The sequence below is a fragment of the Archocentrus centrarchus genome, chromosome 20, assembly GCF_007364275.1.
Source record: "Archocentrus centrarchus isolate MPI-CPG fArcCen1 chromosome 20, fArcCen1, whole genome shotgun sequence".
NCBI lineage: Eukaryota > Metazoa > Chordata > Actinopteri > Cichliformes > Cichlidae > Archocentrus > Archocentrus centrarchus.
The window spans coordinates 1,997,585-2,014,425 of NC_044365.1; the positions used below are offsets into that span (position 1 = coordinate 1,997,585).

The 16,841-nt window shown below is 45.8% G+C and overlaps 1 protein-coding gene across 1 annotated transcript; it reads right to left on the minus strand.

Annotated features, from left to right (window-relative positions):
- Positions 1 to 3,101: 3,101 nt before the first annotated feature.
- Positions 3,102 to 15,387, minus strand: LOC115799116 (trichohyalin-like). Its single transcript, XM_030756101.1, has 7 exons — positions 15,083 to 15,387; positions 9,435 to 9,615; positions 8,817 to 9,155; positions 6,491 to 7,134; positions 5,123 to 6,418; positions 3,993 to 5,024; positions 3,102 to 3,886 (listed from the first exon to the last, which is right to left on the minus strand). Exons 2-7 carry the CDS (start codon positions 9,604 to 9,606, stop codon positions 3,356 to 3,358), a joined length of 4,014 nt encoding a protein of 1,337 aa, XP_030611961.1. The 5' UTR covers positions 9,607 to 9,615; positions 15,083 to 15,387; the 3' UTR covers positions 3,102 to 3,355.
- Between the last annotated feature and the right edge of the window lie 1,454 nt (positions 15,388 to 16,841).

Here is a 16,841-nt window from a genome sequence, read left to right on the forward strand (position 1 = left end):
GTCTGGTTTCTTTTTTTAATGCCATTATTTGTATTTCTATGTTTTTTCACACTGTGTATTTATTTAATATGATTTTTTTAACTTACTGTCATATATTTTTTTTTGCACTGTTGCACTGTATTATCAAATAAGTTGGTAAAGTTCTTATTTTGTATTTGTTGGATGCAATATTTGGCACATGAATTACTTCATCAAGCTATTTATTTATTTCTGTGTTTATTGCCAAGTATGTCAGAATCTGTCCTCCATATATAACTACTTAAATCACTTTTTTCAGGTAAATGTTACAGTGCTAGAGTGCCTACTTGTTACAGTTCAAAATAAACTGTTTCAGTTGCTGCTCATTCAGCCTGTAAGCTTACTTAAGCATCTTTCTGGTATTACTGTTATTGAGCCCTGTGGAAGGTAAAAACGTGATTAGTTTTGTATTTGTTCATGTGTGGCCACATTGGCCTTTTGTTAAGAAGCTAAGGATAGTATTTTGTTAAAAATAAAACACTGAACCTTGTGAACTCATCATGTTTTGTTGTAGTTACTTCATTCATTTAAGGCAATCGGTTTCCTAGAGTCTGCTGAGTAAACTGTACTGTTCATAGTAAGTTGGACTAACTTGATGTAGCTAAGTTAAGAACAGGTCAATTATTTCTGAGTTGAAACAACTTCACTAAACTAAGTTAACTGAACTTAACAAGATTAAGTTGACACAAGGTCTTAAGTACACTGAACAAGTATATGTTGAGTAAACAAACATAAGACTTAATAGTTATACTTACTTACATTTTTCAGGGCAATCGGTTTCCTACATTTTTTTAAGTAAGGTCAACTTGTCAAATTTTAGAGTGTAGAAGGAAGTGCAGGCCACCAAAACAGGAAAAATGTAGTGGGGATAAAGTTCCAAATTGATGTAGGGTTTTTTATGAAGCTTCTAGCCCAATTAATTTTAAATGTGTTATTCATAATGGTAAAGTCCAAAAAATTAAATCCTCCAGATTCATAGCTATTCATTACAACACTTTTCCTTATATGTGTATGATTCCTCCATAAGAAATAAAAAAGCAGGCCTCCACTGACTCAGCCCTCAGCTCATCCTGACTGAAACACAGCTTCCATTTGATTGGCTGTCCGCCACAAACAGAAGCTTCCGTTAGAGGCGCCATTTTACTGCCAGCTAATGATGCCTGCTTGTTAATGTGAATAGAATAGAATAGAACTTTATTGTCATTATACATACAATGAAATTAATCATTATACAAAGAATTATATAACATCATTCTGTCATTATATAATGAAAGTGTGTTCAGAACAACCATCCAGAGGAGAACAGACAAGACTAACACGGGTTAGATGGGTGTCTGCAGCCGCTGGCACCGCCGGTACAATCAGTCCCCAGAAGAAAGGAAACAACACAACAGGGGGGGGGGGGTGTAGTTAAATCAACGACAGCAACAACATGACAATCTGATGAATTTCCTTCTGTAGTGACATCACAAAGGACCTAAATCACAGGTCAGAGGTCAGCTTATCTGTCATTGCAGGTGGTTTAATCAAAGGTGGAATCCGTGAATGCCGAGGTGGGCTCAGACTTCCTGTTAAAGGTCATCATTTATATGTCATTTATTTCTTAACACACAGAAATGCTGAGATAAAGACTGCTGAGTGAAAGCTGGTAGAGTTCAGTAGAGACGCATAATAGAATCTACAGGAAAAGAAAACCTTTTTTATGCATCAGTTCAGCTCGTTAACACAGAAGCTGCTCACAGGTGTTACCAAGGTGGCTGCTGATTGGCTAACAGCGTGTTTCAGATGTAGTAAACTTCTGTCCTCCAGCTGATTTACCCAGAAGACACCAGCGTCCTGCTAATGCGTGCTGATTGGTCCATTTGTGATTCAGGACAGACTGATCCCAAATGGGAACCTCAGCAGGAGCAGCACAGGTACAGCCCAGCAGCAGCTGCTGATGCCATCAGCAGGATGCTGGCTTTCCTCCAGCACCACCTTCAGCTCCAAAATAAATCCAGGTGTGGTGATAGCGAGAGCAGAAAGACCCCAACAAAGAGGCTCTGCCTGAACCCTGTCTTTGTGTCAGGATTAGAAGCTGACCTCCGGCTCTTTGGGATTCTCCATCTGAATTCCAAGTTTGGCTGCTAGAGGGCGTCAGAGCCTCCAACCTGTTCAGGTGAGTCCTGCAGTAATACTCGGTCTTCTGGAGGCTGAGAAAGTTCAGAAAAATTCCCCCCTTTGTTCCTCAGAAGAGTGCAAGGATGAGGAGACACACAGACAGCAGTGAAGCTTTCCCTGCTGGATGGAGCTCGAGCAGACCTTCATTAGAAGCTCAGTTTCTAATTTTAAAGGTGAATTTACACTGAAACATTTCATAATCTGAGCTCCTCGCACTGCACCGAAGCCACGGGCAGTCCAACAACTGAGGGTTCCTCCACGACCCGTCTCAGACCTGCAGTGGCTTCGAGAAAAACACTCGAGTTTATTCCTTAGATTCTTTACGTTCTCCAATCAGAAAATGTGGAACCCAAAGTCCCTAAATGTGTGAACATTTAGTTAAACTGTGGCGGCCTGATGAGCTGAACCTCAGGGCTGCGGCTGGTAAAAACTGGGATGATCCCAGCTCGGACCTTTCTGCACTTGTTTACCTGCTGGTTGTTATGGCATTGCCTTAAGCTGTAGGATGATTGGACAATCAAAGTCAGCTGATTAATATTTCATTAAATATCACTGCAGCCTGACAGGAAACCAACTCCTCCTTCATCCATCACACGAGGCACTGCATTTATATCAAAGTGATGATGATGATGATGTTTATACCAAGGTACCGTCATAATAGATAAACTTGAGGGTACCTGTGGGACTCATTTTCACCTCGGTGAGCCTCTGAGGTCGTCTCAGGGTCACTGATTTAAAGACTTCCTGAGATTAATCAGAGCTGCTGCCTGACATGACCATACAAGGACATTCCCTCTCTGTGACATCACAGTGATCAACAGGTGGAAAAAACTGTCATGGACTTAGTGTTGAGCAGCCTGACCTTTGACCTCCACTGGAACAGCAGATATATGACAGGAAATGAGAAGCTGCACAAGGTTTCTATTTGATTTTATTGTTTACTATAACTGCTGAACAAATAAACCTGTCTCCTTAAAAACAATGTTTTCACAATAAAACTCCTGAAGTGTGCCCTTTTAGCGTAAAGGTCAGAGGTGTACAGACATATTTACAGCTGCCGGCAGTGGAAAATCTCATTAAAATCATGGATTTGATATTTTAACAATAAAAAAAGTGTTTGGGTTTGTTCATGTGCTGAACCGGCCCTGAGTCCAGACTGACAGGCTCTCACAGCCAATCAGAGGAGGCGCTGCATCCTGATGCAGCAGGGGGTGATGGTCACCTGATTGTCCTGCAGATCTCTGTAGACCAGATGAGTTTCTGTGTGCACACCTGTCTGTCTCTCTGTGGCCACTGCGGCCTCAGGCCTGTCGATCATCCCTGAAGCCCCGCCCCCAGCCTCACTGCCACCAACAACCTTCTTTGGTCTTCCTCTCCTCTGTATGAGTTTGACTGCTGTGCTCTGATTGGCTGTTCCTGACATCTCCTCTGACTCTAACAGGTATCTGATTGGTGGGCCGACTGTCGTCCTCCTCGGCCTCTGAGGCTGCTCCTCCTGCTCTTCATCACTCTGGGCGTCACGGTCCTGTTCTTCCTGTTTGTCATCAGTAGCCCGGGTGCTGCTTGGGCCCGCCCAATCTCCGTTGCCCTGGAGACCATCTCTGTTGCTGTGATGGCGGCGATGATGCAGGAGCAGTTTGCCAGCGCGGGTGAACTTCCTGTTGCAGAGGCGGCAGCCGAACATTCGCTTTGGTCTGTGGACGGATACCTGCAGAAGGTCAGAGGTCAGGTAAGATTCAGGTGAACGGCAGGTAAATTACAACTACACCTAAGATGCAGAACAGGTAATGTTCAGGTTAACTGTAGCCACCAACCGTTTGTGGTCTCCCTGTTCTCCATGTGGGCTTGTTTTCTGCATCCTGATTGGGTGACATCTCCTCTGAGTCCAGCAGGTATCTCATTGGTGGGCCAACGGTCCTCCTCGGCCTCTGAGGCTCCTCCTCCTGCTCGTCCTCTCTTCTGGCCTTTTGAACCATGGGACCCATTTCTTTATCTCCAGCCTCAGACCTGTCAATCATCTTTGAAGCCCCACCCCCAGCCTCACTGAGGCTAATGGCCGTTTCTGTTCTTCCTCCTCTTCCTGTGTATTTGTTAGCTGCCTCCTGATTGGTCTCATTAACTGTTCCTAGACCACGTGATGTCTCCTCTGCCTCCAGCAGGTATCTGATTGGTGGGCCAACTGTCCTCCTCGGCCTCTGACGTGGCTCCTCCTCCTCTTTCTCTTTTTCTGCTATTGCAACCATGTGACCTGTCTCTTTATCTTCAGCCTCAGAAGCCCCGCCCCCAGCCTCACTGAGGTCATCATCCTTTTCTGACGTTTGTCTTCTTTCTGCCTGCTTATTGGCTGCTTGTTTACTATCTGACGTCTCCTCTGACTCCAGCAGGTATCTGATTGGTGGGCCGACCATTGTCCTCCTTGGCCTCTGAGGCTCCTTCTCCACACAGACTTGTTTCATCGCTCGTCTTTCCTCCTCATCCTCTTCTCTGCACCTCTTCGTCCCCCTCCCTTCATCTTTCTCCCGCGCTCCCTTCCTCCTCACTTTCAGGGTCCAGTAGTCAAACAACCAGCGGGGATTTTTACTCACCCGCTTTATGTCTCCCGAACAATAAGGAGCCTTGGTGGGCCCTGTGAGGAGGGGCTTTGTCTTCTCCTGTTCTTCATCACACGGGGTGCCAGTGTCCTGTTCCTCCCGTTTGTCATCAGTAGTTCGGGTGCTGCTTGGGCCCGCCCCATCTCTGTTGCTGTGGTGATGGTGGCGATGGTGCAGGAGCAGTTTGCCGGCGCGGGTGAACTTCCTGTTGCAGAGATGGCAGCCGAACATTCGTTTTGATGTGTGGACGGACACCTGCAGAAGGTCAGAGGTCAGGTAAGATTCAGGTTAACATCAGGTAAATTACAACTACACCTAAGGTGTAGAAGAACAGGTTAAATGTAGCTACCAACCTTTTGTGGGCTCCCTGTCCTCCGTGTGGGATTTTCTGCATCCTGATTGGCTGTTTGCAAACCATGTGATGTCTCCTCTGAGTCGAGAACGTATCTGATTGGTGGACCCACCGTCATCCTCGGCCTCTGATGCTCCTCCTCTTTCTCATCCTCTCTTCTAGCCTTTTGAACCATGTGACTTTTTTTAGCGTCAGCCTCAGGCCTGTCAGTCATCTCTGAAGCCCTGCCCCCAGTGTCAGTGAGGCCAAAAACCTTCTTTGGTCTGCTGCTCTTTCCTGTGGGCTTGCTTTCTGCATCCTGATTGGCTTGCGAACTATGTGATGTCTCCTTTGAGTCAAGAAGGTATCTGATTGGTGGACAGACCGTCCTCCTCTCCCTCTGAGGCTCCTCGTCTTTTTCTTCCTCTCTTCTGGCCTTTTGAACCATGTGACGTTTCTCTTTAGCTTCAGCCTGACACCCGTCAATCACCTCTGAATCCCTGCCCCCAACCTCACTGAGGTCAGAAACCTTTTTTGGTCTTCTTCTCCTTCCTGTGGGTTTGTTTTCTTTGCCCTGATTGGCTGTTTGTGAACCATGTGACATCTCCTCTGACTCCAGCAGGTATCTGATTGGTGGACAGATTGGCCTCCTCTGAGGCTCCTCCTCCTCCTCTCTTCCTCCCATTGTGACCATGTGACTGTTTTCTTCAGCCTCAGGCCTGTCAGTCCTCTCTGAACTCCCGCCCCCAGCCTCACTGAGGCTAGCGACCATTTTTGGTCTTCTTCTCCTTGGTGTGGGTTTGTTAGCGTCCTCCTGATTGGTCTGATTGTCTGTTCCGGGACCACGTGATGTCTCCTCTGACTCTACAAGATATCTGATCGGTGGGCCAATCGTCATTCTCCTCGGCCTCTGAGCAAGCTCCTCCTCCTCTGCACTGACTTGTTTCACCTCCTCTCTGCACTTTTTCATCTGCCTCCCTCCATCTTTCCCCTGGACTTCCTCCCTCCTGATTTTCAGGGTCCAGGACTCAACCGAACAACCAGGACCCTCCTCCTCGTCTTCATCACTCTGGGTGTCATTGTCCTGTCCTTCCTGTTTGTCACCAGAAGCTTGGGTGCTGCTTGGGCCCACCCCATCTCCGCTGCAGTGCAGACCATCATCTCCGCTGCCATGGAGATGGCAACGATGGTGCAGGCGCAGTTTGCTGGCGCAGCTGAACTTCCTGCTGCAGAGGTGGCAGCCGAACATTTGCTTTGGTCCATGCGTGGACATGTGGAGGTCCAGAGACGCCTGGCTGGTGAGGTTCACGCCACACACCTGGAGACAGGTAAAGATAAAGGTAAGCGAAATGAAGGTGATCTTCAGGTGAAGTTCAGGTAAAGAACTCACCTGGCAGAGCTGCCACCATCCCTTTGCTCCTGTGTCTCCTGGGGACTCCACCCCACTGCTCTCTGTCTGCTCCTCCACTGCCTCCTCCACCTCTTTCTGCTCTTTCCTCGGCCTCCCCACCTTCCTCTTCACTTTGTCTTCCCTTGCTCTGCTGTGATTGGCTGCTGTCGGCCCATGTGACTCTACCTGCTCAGACTCTAGCAGGTATCTGACTGTTGGCCCGACCATCCTCCTCCTCGGTCTCTGAGCCTCCACCTCCTCATTCTTCATCGTTACAGATTTGATTCCTCCCCCCTCTTTCATCAACACCTCATCCTTCATCAGCTCCACCTTCCCTCCCGTCTCCTCCTCACTCTTCTTCTCCATGAGCATCCTCTCCCTCTCCTGCTGCTCCTCCTGGGTCTGTGCTGCAGGTTGCTGTTGCTTCTCTCCTTGTTTGCTGGCCTGGAACTCCTCATCCTCCTTCAGAAGCTTCATCTTTTGTTTCCTCCTCCTACTGGGCTCAACTTTTCCTGCAATGTGATTGGTCAGTTCTGCTGACAACGTTTCTCTTTTACTACCATTAGGTCTCCTCCTCCTCTGCTCTTCTTCCTTTTCCATCTTCCTTTCTTTTAATGCTGCCTGGTTGGAGCAGAAGCACTCCTCTGTGGACGAAAACAGGAAGTTAATGTTTGAATATTAACACAGAGACCCCCCCCCCCGAGTCTGAAAACACCAAGTTTAAAAGAGCAGTGTGTGAGAAAACCCTTTACTTCATTCATCAGGACTGGGAAGCTTCCTAACAGAGGAATGACCATCAGCTGGTCCCACAGAGATCAGCTGATGATCATTCCTCTGTTAAGAAGCTTCCCAGTCACCTCCTCCTTCTGGGGGAACACTGAGGAGCCCCTAAGCCAGTGGAGAGAATCTCTCCAGAGCATCCCGGGTCTCCTGGTCAGAGATACCATCCTGATCAGATTCTGAACCACCTACTCTGAGCTCCTCACCCTGCATCTAAGGATGATCCCATAGATCCTTCAGAAGAAGCTTATTTCTGCTGCTTGTATCCTCTGTCTTATTCTCCTGTGGTCTACCCACAGTTTGTTACCACAGCTGAGGGCAGATCACCCAATAAATCCAACCAATCTCCACCTCATTGTGGTGAAGACCTAGTAGGATCTCCTGTTTGGGGAAATCCAATCAGGGTGGAGTTGCCCTGGGCTGACTGGTCTCTGGGATGAGGAAATCCAGCAGTCTTGCCTGACTTAAGGAGCAGAGTCAGCCTCAGCACTTGGGCTCCAGCTGGGTTCAGCCTGAACAAGGCTCAGCTCTGTTCTGAGTTCAGTGCGGGAGCAGGATGCACACTGGCACCACCGTCTCTCAGAACGTCATCTTCTTCAGACCTTTGTTTTCATGAAGCTGCGTGCTGAGCGTGTGTGAGGATGTGGAGCTCCAACGAGAACTGGAAGGTTTATGGAGCGGCTCGCTAAACCAGACTCAAACCCCACTGTGGAATGACAAAGCTTCTTAAATATGAAAGACATACGCTGATATTGTTGATCAATAAATGATGAAAAGCTGATTTTCCTGTTTGAGCGCATCACTTTGACCTGAAGTCTGAATGACTGTACGTGCGGATCACAGGTGAACAGTTCATCAAATGAAAAGTTTGCTTACTTGTTTCTTCACATCTGATGATATTCAATTAAGTTTTAATTATAGCACCAAATCACAAACACAGTCCCCTCAGGGCGTTAATATTCTCAGGTAACAGTCAGACGACCCCAGGTGAGCCAGAGTTTTAGCCAGCGGTTGACCGCCCGGCCGGTCTCAGAACCTCACTGGTTTTCTACTGGCACAAATAGCAAGCAAATGTGGCTATGAGTGCTAGCAAGTGGTTGTCTGATAGCTATGAGCAGCACTTGGTGAGTGTGGGAAAGAAAAACTTCCTTTTAACAGGAAGACAGCAGCAGAACCAGGCGCAGGGAGGGGCAGGCATCTGCCACGACCAGGGTGCACCGCCGGGATGCTACATTTCCTGCTAAAGGAGGCCGAGGGGTAACTAAACAGGAGAAGAAGAAATGCTGTTGGTGAGTCAGCAGAGAGCTAAGCTAATAGCTACACTAAGCTAATGAATTTACAGGTGACTCAGGACAGAGTGAGCTTTGGATGAAGCGTGTGACGACTGCACTGTGAAACGTCATTAAGTAGATCAATCGAGCTACACAATGCTGCACTGTGTGCTGTAACAGGAAGTGATGCAATACCACAGTGAAAGTGACACATACTCAAAATTTGTGCAGCTTCATGAAACATCAAATTTAGCCGGGCTGCATCCAGCAGTTACCGTTATCATCTTTTGGTAAGTCCTCCTCCTCTTCCTCAGCCAGCCGGGGGCTCAGCGGAGCGATGAGTCCGGGAGGAGCAGCTGAGCCGCCTGCAGGCGTCAGGACAGGCGCGCTGGGTGACGGGGAGGACCAAGGGTGGAGGCTGGTTTCCACGTGCTCTGAGACCACCGTGGGCAGCAAGGCGGGGCACAGGAGGTAGAGGGCGGGGCTGTTGGTGGCGTGTAGCAGCGGGTGGCTGACGTGCTGCTTGCCGCATGATGTATGGGTGCCGCAGAGCTGCAGCAGAGCGCCCCCTCCTGGTTCACCTGCTCTGACAGCGCCACACTGCCAGGGAACACCTGACGGAGCAGAGACGCGATGAGACGTTGAATGAAAGTATCCTGTGATGAAGCTGAACTTTAATCTCAGATTTGCTCAGGAACAAATGAAACACTGAAATAAAGCAAACGTCAGCCCCCATTCTACACTCTGCATGAGAAGATATCTGATCTCAGGCCAGGCTGTGGCTGTTACAGACCTGCTTCATTGGTCCTTTTGCCCCTTCGAGTGTGATTCACCTGTTTCTACCTGAATATCAGAGACGTCAGCCAGAGAGGCTGTGTTCACCTGAGTCTCACCTGAGTGTCTCCAGCTGAGCTGCTGAGTCTGCAGGTCCACCTGCACGGCGGCGTCCCTCCTCTCCGCGGCGTCGCTCTGACAGCCCACCTCCTTCGTGTGCTCCTCGGGGCTCTCCCACTGACAGCCCACCTCCTTCCTCCTCTCCTCCCTCCTGCGGTAAGTGCAGATCATCTGGAACACCTGGAGAGGGCGCCACAGAGGACCAGCTTCATAATCACATCTGACACTTCCTGAGACATCGTGTTGTGTTCAGGGGCGGCACACAGCTGGTGAATCCAATCGTGACCGTCACAAGCTTTATTATTGTGATGAAGGGAGCTGCTGTACCTGCTGCTGTCCACAAACTTATGGACGATAAAAACTAGCCTCAAACAAGCCTTTAATTTGAATTTCAGTATTTATTCCAATAAAAGTTTCCTTTTAAAGCTCCGTGCGGAAACCAGAGGAGCTGCAGAGGAAGCACTGCAGCAGGGAAACAGGAAGTTCCTGTAAGGCTCGCAGTGCGGCCTCTGCACAGATCCTGATGAGGACGATGCCCGTGACTGGTTTCTGTACCATCGTTCAGCGGCTGCAGGCCTCCTGTGATGACCTAACCTTAACACGGTCACAGGTTTGATAATCAAACACCTGGAGACACATCTGGAGTCTGCACTCTGTTTCTGACACACTTCCTGTTTCAGGGCCGTGCTGCCAGCAGCTACTTTAAATGGTAAATGGACTAGTTCTTATACAGCGCTTTTCTACTGTGAGCACTCAAAGTGCTTATACAACATGTTTACATTCACACCCATTCACACAAGCACTTCCATGATTAACTAAGTGCTTATTGTCTAACATTCACAGTAGGTGACCTGCTCTACCTCCTGAGCTACAGCCATGTAAGGTGGAATACACCCTACAGGCACTGAAAGTCCTGCTGCAGGGCTGAGCTATGAGGATGGACATTTCCAGGATGTCCAGAGCGCTCCGCCAATCAAGCCTGCAGTCTCCACGAGGAGCAGCGTACCCACAAAAAGCAGGTCCGAGAGCTCCTGCAGGAGACTCCACGAGTCAGACCTGAAGCGCTCTGTGGAGACTCTGTGGGCTGTTTCCTCAATAGTAAGGCTCCCGTGTTAGTAATAATACATGTAATGTAGTAACTATTATTATTATTATTTATTATTATTATTGTAGTGTCTGCTGTCCAGAGCAGTGAAGGGTACTCGGACCTCTACATTGGAGAAACCAAACAGCCTCTTCACAAACGAATGGAACAACATAGAAGAGCCACCTCGACAGGACTCAGCTGTACATCTACATCTGAAGGTCAAAGGTCGCTTTTTTGAGGATGCCAATGTTCACATTTTGGCCTGGGAAGACAGATGGTTAGAAAGAGGCGTAAAAGAAGCATCTGTGTCCACTGTGAACGACCATCACTGAACAGAGGAGGTGGATTACGTCACCAACTTGCCCCCATTTACAGTGTGATCCTGAGCTCCCTTCCCAGACGTCTCAACCCTCACTCACACCTTTGTTCCTGTGACCTCAATAAGTCACTTGAACAATGGAGCAGAGTCCTAAATGACTGAAATGACCCACGCGTCCTTTCACACCTTGGCACGTGTGATTATGCACATGAACATTAGAGGGTCATAGGCTACGTTCACACTGCAGCCTGAAGTGACCCAGTTCTGATTTGTTCGCCCTCGTGCGACCTGTATCCGATCTTTTCATGACAGTCTGAACAACACAGATCAGATTTTTCCAAATGCTCCCAGGCCACTTGGATTTGTGGTCCTAAATCCGATACGTATCCGATCTTTTCAAATGTGACCTGTGTGTGTACACCAGGTCGCATTTATCCGACCTGCACCTCATTGATACTCGACAAACGTCACTACGCTGCGTCCCGTTACGCGGACACGGGAAGGAAAATAAAATTACTTCCATAAACTCTGAGCACGCTCGCTACGTGTGACGTTATCGCGTGTGGGACACTTTTAGGTTCGTCTGCAGGTCACACACAGATCACATCCAGGTCGCATATATTTGGAAATAGAGCTGCAACTAACGACTATTTTGATAGTCGATTAGTCATTGACTATTGAAACGATTAGTCGACTAATCGGATTATGAATCACATAATTATGAAATGGCACTTATTTAGCTTTTACATTTAGCATAAGGTTATTTAAAATGTGGTAGTAAACACATACTTCATTCAAAACTTTGAATCATGTTTGCTGCTGATATAACTTTAACGGTCCATATTTCAACCATAAAAAACAAAAAAAAAAACAAAGTAGGCACAGTTCCACCAGTACCCCCCCCATCACTAAACGAGCCACTGAATGCTATCCGGTCTTTAAGTCTGACCTCATTTCCGGGTCCAAATGCTCCTAAATAAACAGCAATGGTATAACCAATGACTGTTCACTATTAAAGATGATTGTAACAAACCTGATCAGCTGCAGCCATTTCTGCTTCTTTCTCATCGGTAAAATCACAGCTGAGTATGTTTTTTTTTTAGTTAAAACAACCAGGGACACAGGATTGCGGAAAATTGATCACGTGACAGTTTGGACCCGGAAATGGAATTTTTTTTTTTTTATTAAACAGAATTCAGTATGAAAACAACTTTAAAATACAAACTCTCAGGGAGGATAACAAGCTAGGGGTATGCAATAATAATGAAATGAATAATAAAACCATACAAATACAGACTTAGAACAGAAAATTTTCAGCTGTTGTGAGATGATTCTAGCAGTTTTCCATTTTTTAATCCTACATAACGATGAATAATATAATTTAAATTTGTTCATGAAACAGGAAAAGGAGGGCTTATTACCTTTCCACTTATTACAGTGAATGTGGTATTTGGCTAAAAGAACAATTATATTTATAGCATCAGAGAAGGCTGGATTTAAGTTTTCCACATAAAATAAAATGGAATCAACATCGAATGAACATTAAGTTTGAGATTAATCCAGTTCCCAATGTCAGTCCAAAAACTCCTTGAATATTCACATAAAAAAAAAACAAATGTTCAAGAAATTCATGTGCTGATTTACAAAAAAACGCATAAATCAATATCAAATTTAAATCTTCTTTCAAGAAACAGAGATACAGGATATATTTTATTAATGGTTTTAAAATGGGTTTCTTTCATGTTCGGGGCTATAGGCCATTTAACAAACTTGGAATGAGCAAAAATCCTGGTTTTGTCATTTGCCTTAGGATCCATGTTAAAGGAACCTCTATTATAGTCAAAATAAATCTTTTGTCTGATACCATCATTAATAACCTTCTTATTACATTTAAAGTCAACTAGGGCACATTCCTTCATTTTTAATGTGGGCATCGAAAAAGTCACTTTTGAATACCTAATAACATTTTGGATTAACTGAATCAAGGAATCGTTTTACACACCTTTTCAAAATCTTTGTAATGGCAATCAAGATTCAATTTCCTAACAAAAGATAAGTAGTCTATTGGCTCTCCACAACATATCGTTTACAAAGATCACTCCTTTTTCATGCCAGTCTTTCCTAAACAATGATTTCCTGCCAACAGTAATTGTCCTATTATTCCATAAAATGGATCCATGGGGTGAAAAGTTATGCTGAAATATCATTTTCCACAAGTGGAGAGTTTGTTTATGATAGATAGCTTGACTGGGATTTTACTCAAAATCACATTTTAAAATAAATTCAGTTCCTCCAAGTTGCTTAAAAAGAGAATTTGGAATATGAAACCACATTGAATTTTGCTGCAGAATAAATGTTTTAAGCCATTTGATCCTAGATGCACCAACCATGGCCTCAAAGTCTAATGCATTAATGCCACCCTTCTCATATTTTTTAAACTGACTGGGATCTTTTAATATAATGTGTTTTATTTTTCCACAAAAACTGAAAAATAATGGAGTTAGCTTTTCTCATATTTTGAGGTGATATCATCCACAAACTGGCTAATCTTAAATTCTCTATCAAAAATGTTCATTCCTTGTAACTCTGGACTATTATACATTTTTAGGGCTAACAATTGAGTAGTGAGGATGAACAATTTTGGGGAAATAGGGCAACCCTGGCAAATGCCTCATTTGATCTTAAATCTAGAGCTAAGTCCTGTCAAGAATCAATCTTGTATGATTTTGTATGCTTCTTCCTTTAACATTCATCAATTATGTCTTTTGGTCCACTACTCAGACACTCAGCAAAAACATGAGCTAATATTTTATAATCAGTACAGAGCAGAGTGATGGGTCTGCAGTTGTCCAAAGATGTTAGATCTTTATTTGGTTTTGGAATTAAGGTAATAAAGCTTTGCTTCATTGTATTAGAGAGATTACCTGTTTGGATACATTCTAAAAAGGCTTTGAATAGCATCTCTCTAATATCCTTCCAAAAAAAACTGTAAAATTCAGTTATTAACCCATCCAAACCAGGCGACCTTCCTGTGGACATCTTCAAAATAGCCTTGTCTGTCTCCTCAAGTGTACTTTGTTTTTCCATGAATTGTTTAAAGTCTATATCAATTATTCTATTAAATTCCCTTATATCATTTAAAAATTTGGAGCAGTCTGTTTCTGAATAGTTCGATTTATCTGGTTGCAGTAAAACGATGTATTTCTTTATTGATTTGACTGACGTCTTCAGAAATAGATCATTTATGTTTAATTTACCCGGAAATGGAATTCTACATCACTTAACAACCCAATTGCGCATGTGTGAAGCTCGCCAGAGATGGACGGACAGGAAGATGTCTCACTACGTTAAAAAAAAAAAAAAATAAATAAATAAATCACCAGCAATAATAAACGACTATTATATTCGTCATCAACTATTTTTATTGCCGATTATTGTCGACTAATCGTTGCAGCCCTATTTGGAAATGTGAACGACCAAGCAAATAAAAAAAAAAGGAAGAAAAAAATTTGTAATTGGGTCACTTGAGGCTGCAGTGTGAACGTAACCATAACCACCTCCAGGGGACCACGCCCACAGGGGTTTAAATACCTGTGTCTCTCCACCTTTGGCTGAGACCTGAAGAAGCCTTTGATGATGAGGTGAAACATCTTCAAGAACCAAAAAGAAGTCCAGTCGGCTTTTTTCAAGCTCAGAGATACCGTCACCTGGATGACTGAGAACCTACACTAAGATCTTCCCAGTGGCAGTTTGGAGCTAATTTCACCTTTTTCAGGTCACGTGTGGATTTTGTATATCCATCAGTTGATAAACGTGTAACAAATCTGCCAATCATCTCTGAGAAGCTTCGCTCTGAGCCGGCCGAAGCTGAACCTTCAGGGTTCACACCGAGAGAAATGCAGGAGCGGAGCTGAGGACGTCTGTCTCTGCCTCAGGTTAACGAGAGTCATCAACACACACACACACACACACACACACACACACACACACACACACACACACACACACACACACACACCTTTTCTGTCATCAGGTTTAGGGTTCAGTGGACGCAGTGAGGGGAGCATTGAGGTCACTCGGAGCCTTCAGCATCACCTTTAGAGGTGATGCTGCGCCCTTCAAAGCTGCCTCGCACCCTCAGCTTGATCTGATTGACTGAACTGAAGCGCTGCATTAACCTGTGAGGGTTACCTGCAGGTTCGTGCACGAATCCATGCAGCTGATTACAGCACGAAGCTCACCTGCGCAGGTAGTCTTTGATGCGTTTCCTCCTCACGGACAGCTTTTCGGGGTTCTCCGGGATGGAGCAGCCGTTAGCCGTTAGTCCGAGCGGATCGGACCCGCTAACGGGAGGCCATCTGCCGGCACTGAGAGCTCCGCGGGTCCGATCACGGTGGAGGCTCGGGGCTTATGCTGCGGGGTCCGCCTTTAAAGCGACTTAAAGCGGAGGAAGGAGAGAAAAAAAAAGATTAATGCTACCACCTGTTGATCCACGCAGGTTATTGTTAGAGCTGCTTCTTCTTCGCTGCGCTCAGGGACACGGCCGCTCTGCTGCCCCCGGCGGCCGAAGGAGGAACCGCTGTCTCCATGTAGAGAGCAGAGCCTGAGATTTCGTCTCTTCAAAGTCTCTGCGGCCACGGAAACACAACCATAACCCTTTATCTTGGTTTTCTCCGAAACAGAGGCAGGGTTCAGCTGCCTCCGCCACTGCACTTTGTGCCTTTGAGCCCAAACACACTACACAGTTTATTCATGTCTGCACACCGCTCCCTGATGTCCCAGACAGCCTCTGATGCCTCATATTTGTCCTGGGGTGAAAGTAGTTATATACATATATATATATGGCACAGAATCTTTTAGTGGTACGCAGTACCGGACCGTACCGGCTTACTTTCACCCCTGTATTTGTCTCATATTCCTGTCTCACTGACATGCTGTTAGTCTAAGCATGCGTAGTTTTATTTCTTTAATTCTGTTCTAATTGTATTAAACAGTTCTTCATGAGGACGTCCAGCAGAGGGAGACGGTCCACCTCCAACTTTGACTTTAAACATTTTCTCTTTGAGACAGATGTGTGAGCAGAGCTGTTTAAGCCTTCATCTGTGGAGAGGAACTGAGACACAGCAGTGATGTAACCGAGACCATCAAAGTAATGAAATCTGAACGTGGGTGGGCCGTGAAGGTCCACAGAGGGGCGCTATGAGCAGCTCTGAGGGAGCGCTGAAACAGAACAACCAGCTCTCTGAATCTGGATAAGGTTTGACTGTAAAAGAGTTCAGACTGCATCCATCCATCCATCCTTGCATCCATCCATCCATTCATGCATCCATCCATCCATCCATGCATCCATCCATCCATCCATCCATTCATGCATCCATCCATCCATCCATCCATTCATGCATCCATGCATCCATCCATCCATTCATGCATCCATGCATCCATCCATCCATTCATGCATCCATGCATCCATCCATCCATTCATGCATCCATGCATCCATGCATCCATCCATCCATCCATTCATGCATCCATCCATCCATCCATGCATCCATCCATGCATCCATCCATCATCCATCCATCCATGCATCCATCCATCCATGCATCCATCCATGCATCCATCCATCCATGCATCCATCCATCCATGCATCCATCCATCCATCCATCCATGCATCCATCCATCCATGCATCCATCCATCCATCCATCCATCCATCCATCCATGCATCCATCCATCCATCCATCCATGCATCCATCCTTGCATCCATCCATCTATGCATCCTCTTCCAGCTTCGAGCCCTCCTAAGGTTTCTCTTCCTTCACTGAGCTCCTGTTGGAGATGGAGCAGAGAGCATGGGTGACCTTTGCAGCACTAACCTGCTCTCTGTGACCTTCAGTCACTATCAAGTATGATTTATGAACACTGAAGGTCTTTGTTTATTTTGTATTTATGCTTTTCTCCCGCTGAGCTCATGAAGCTTCCTGAAGCTCTGCTTCCACATCAAAC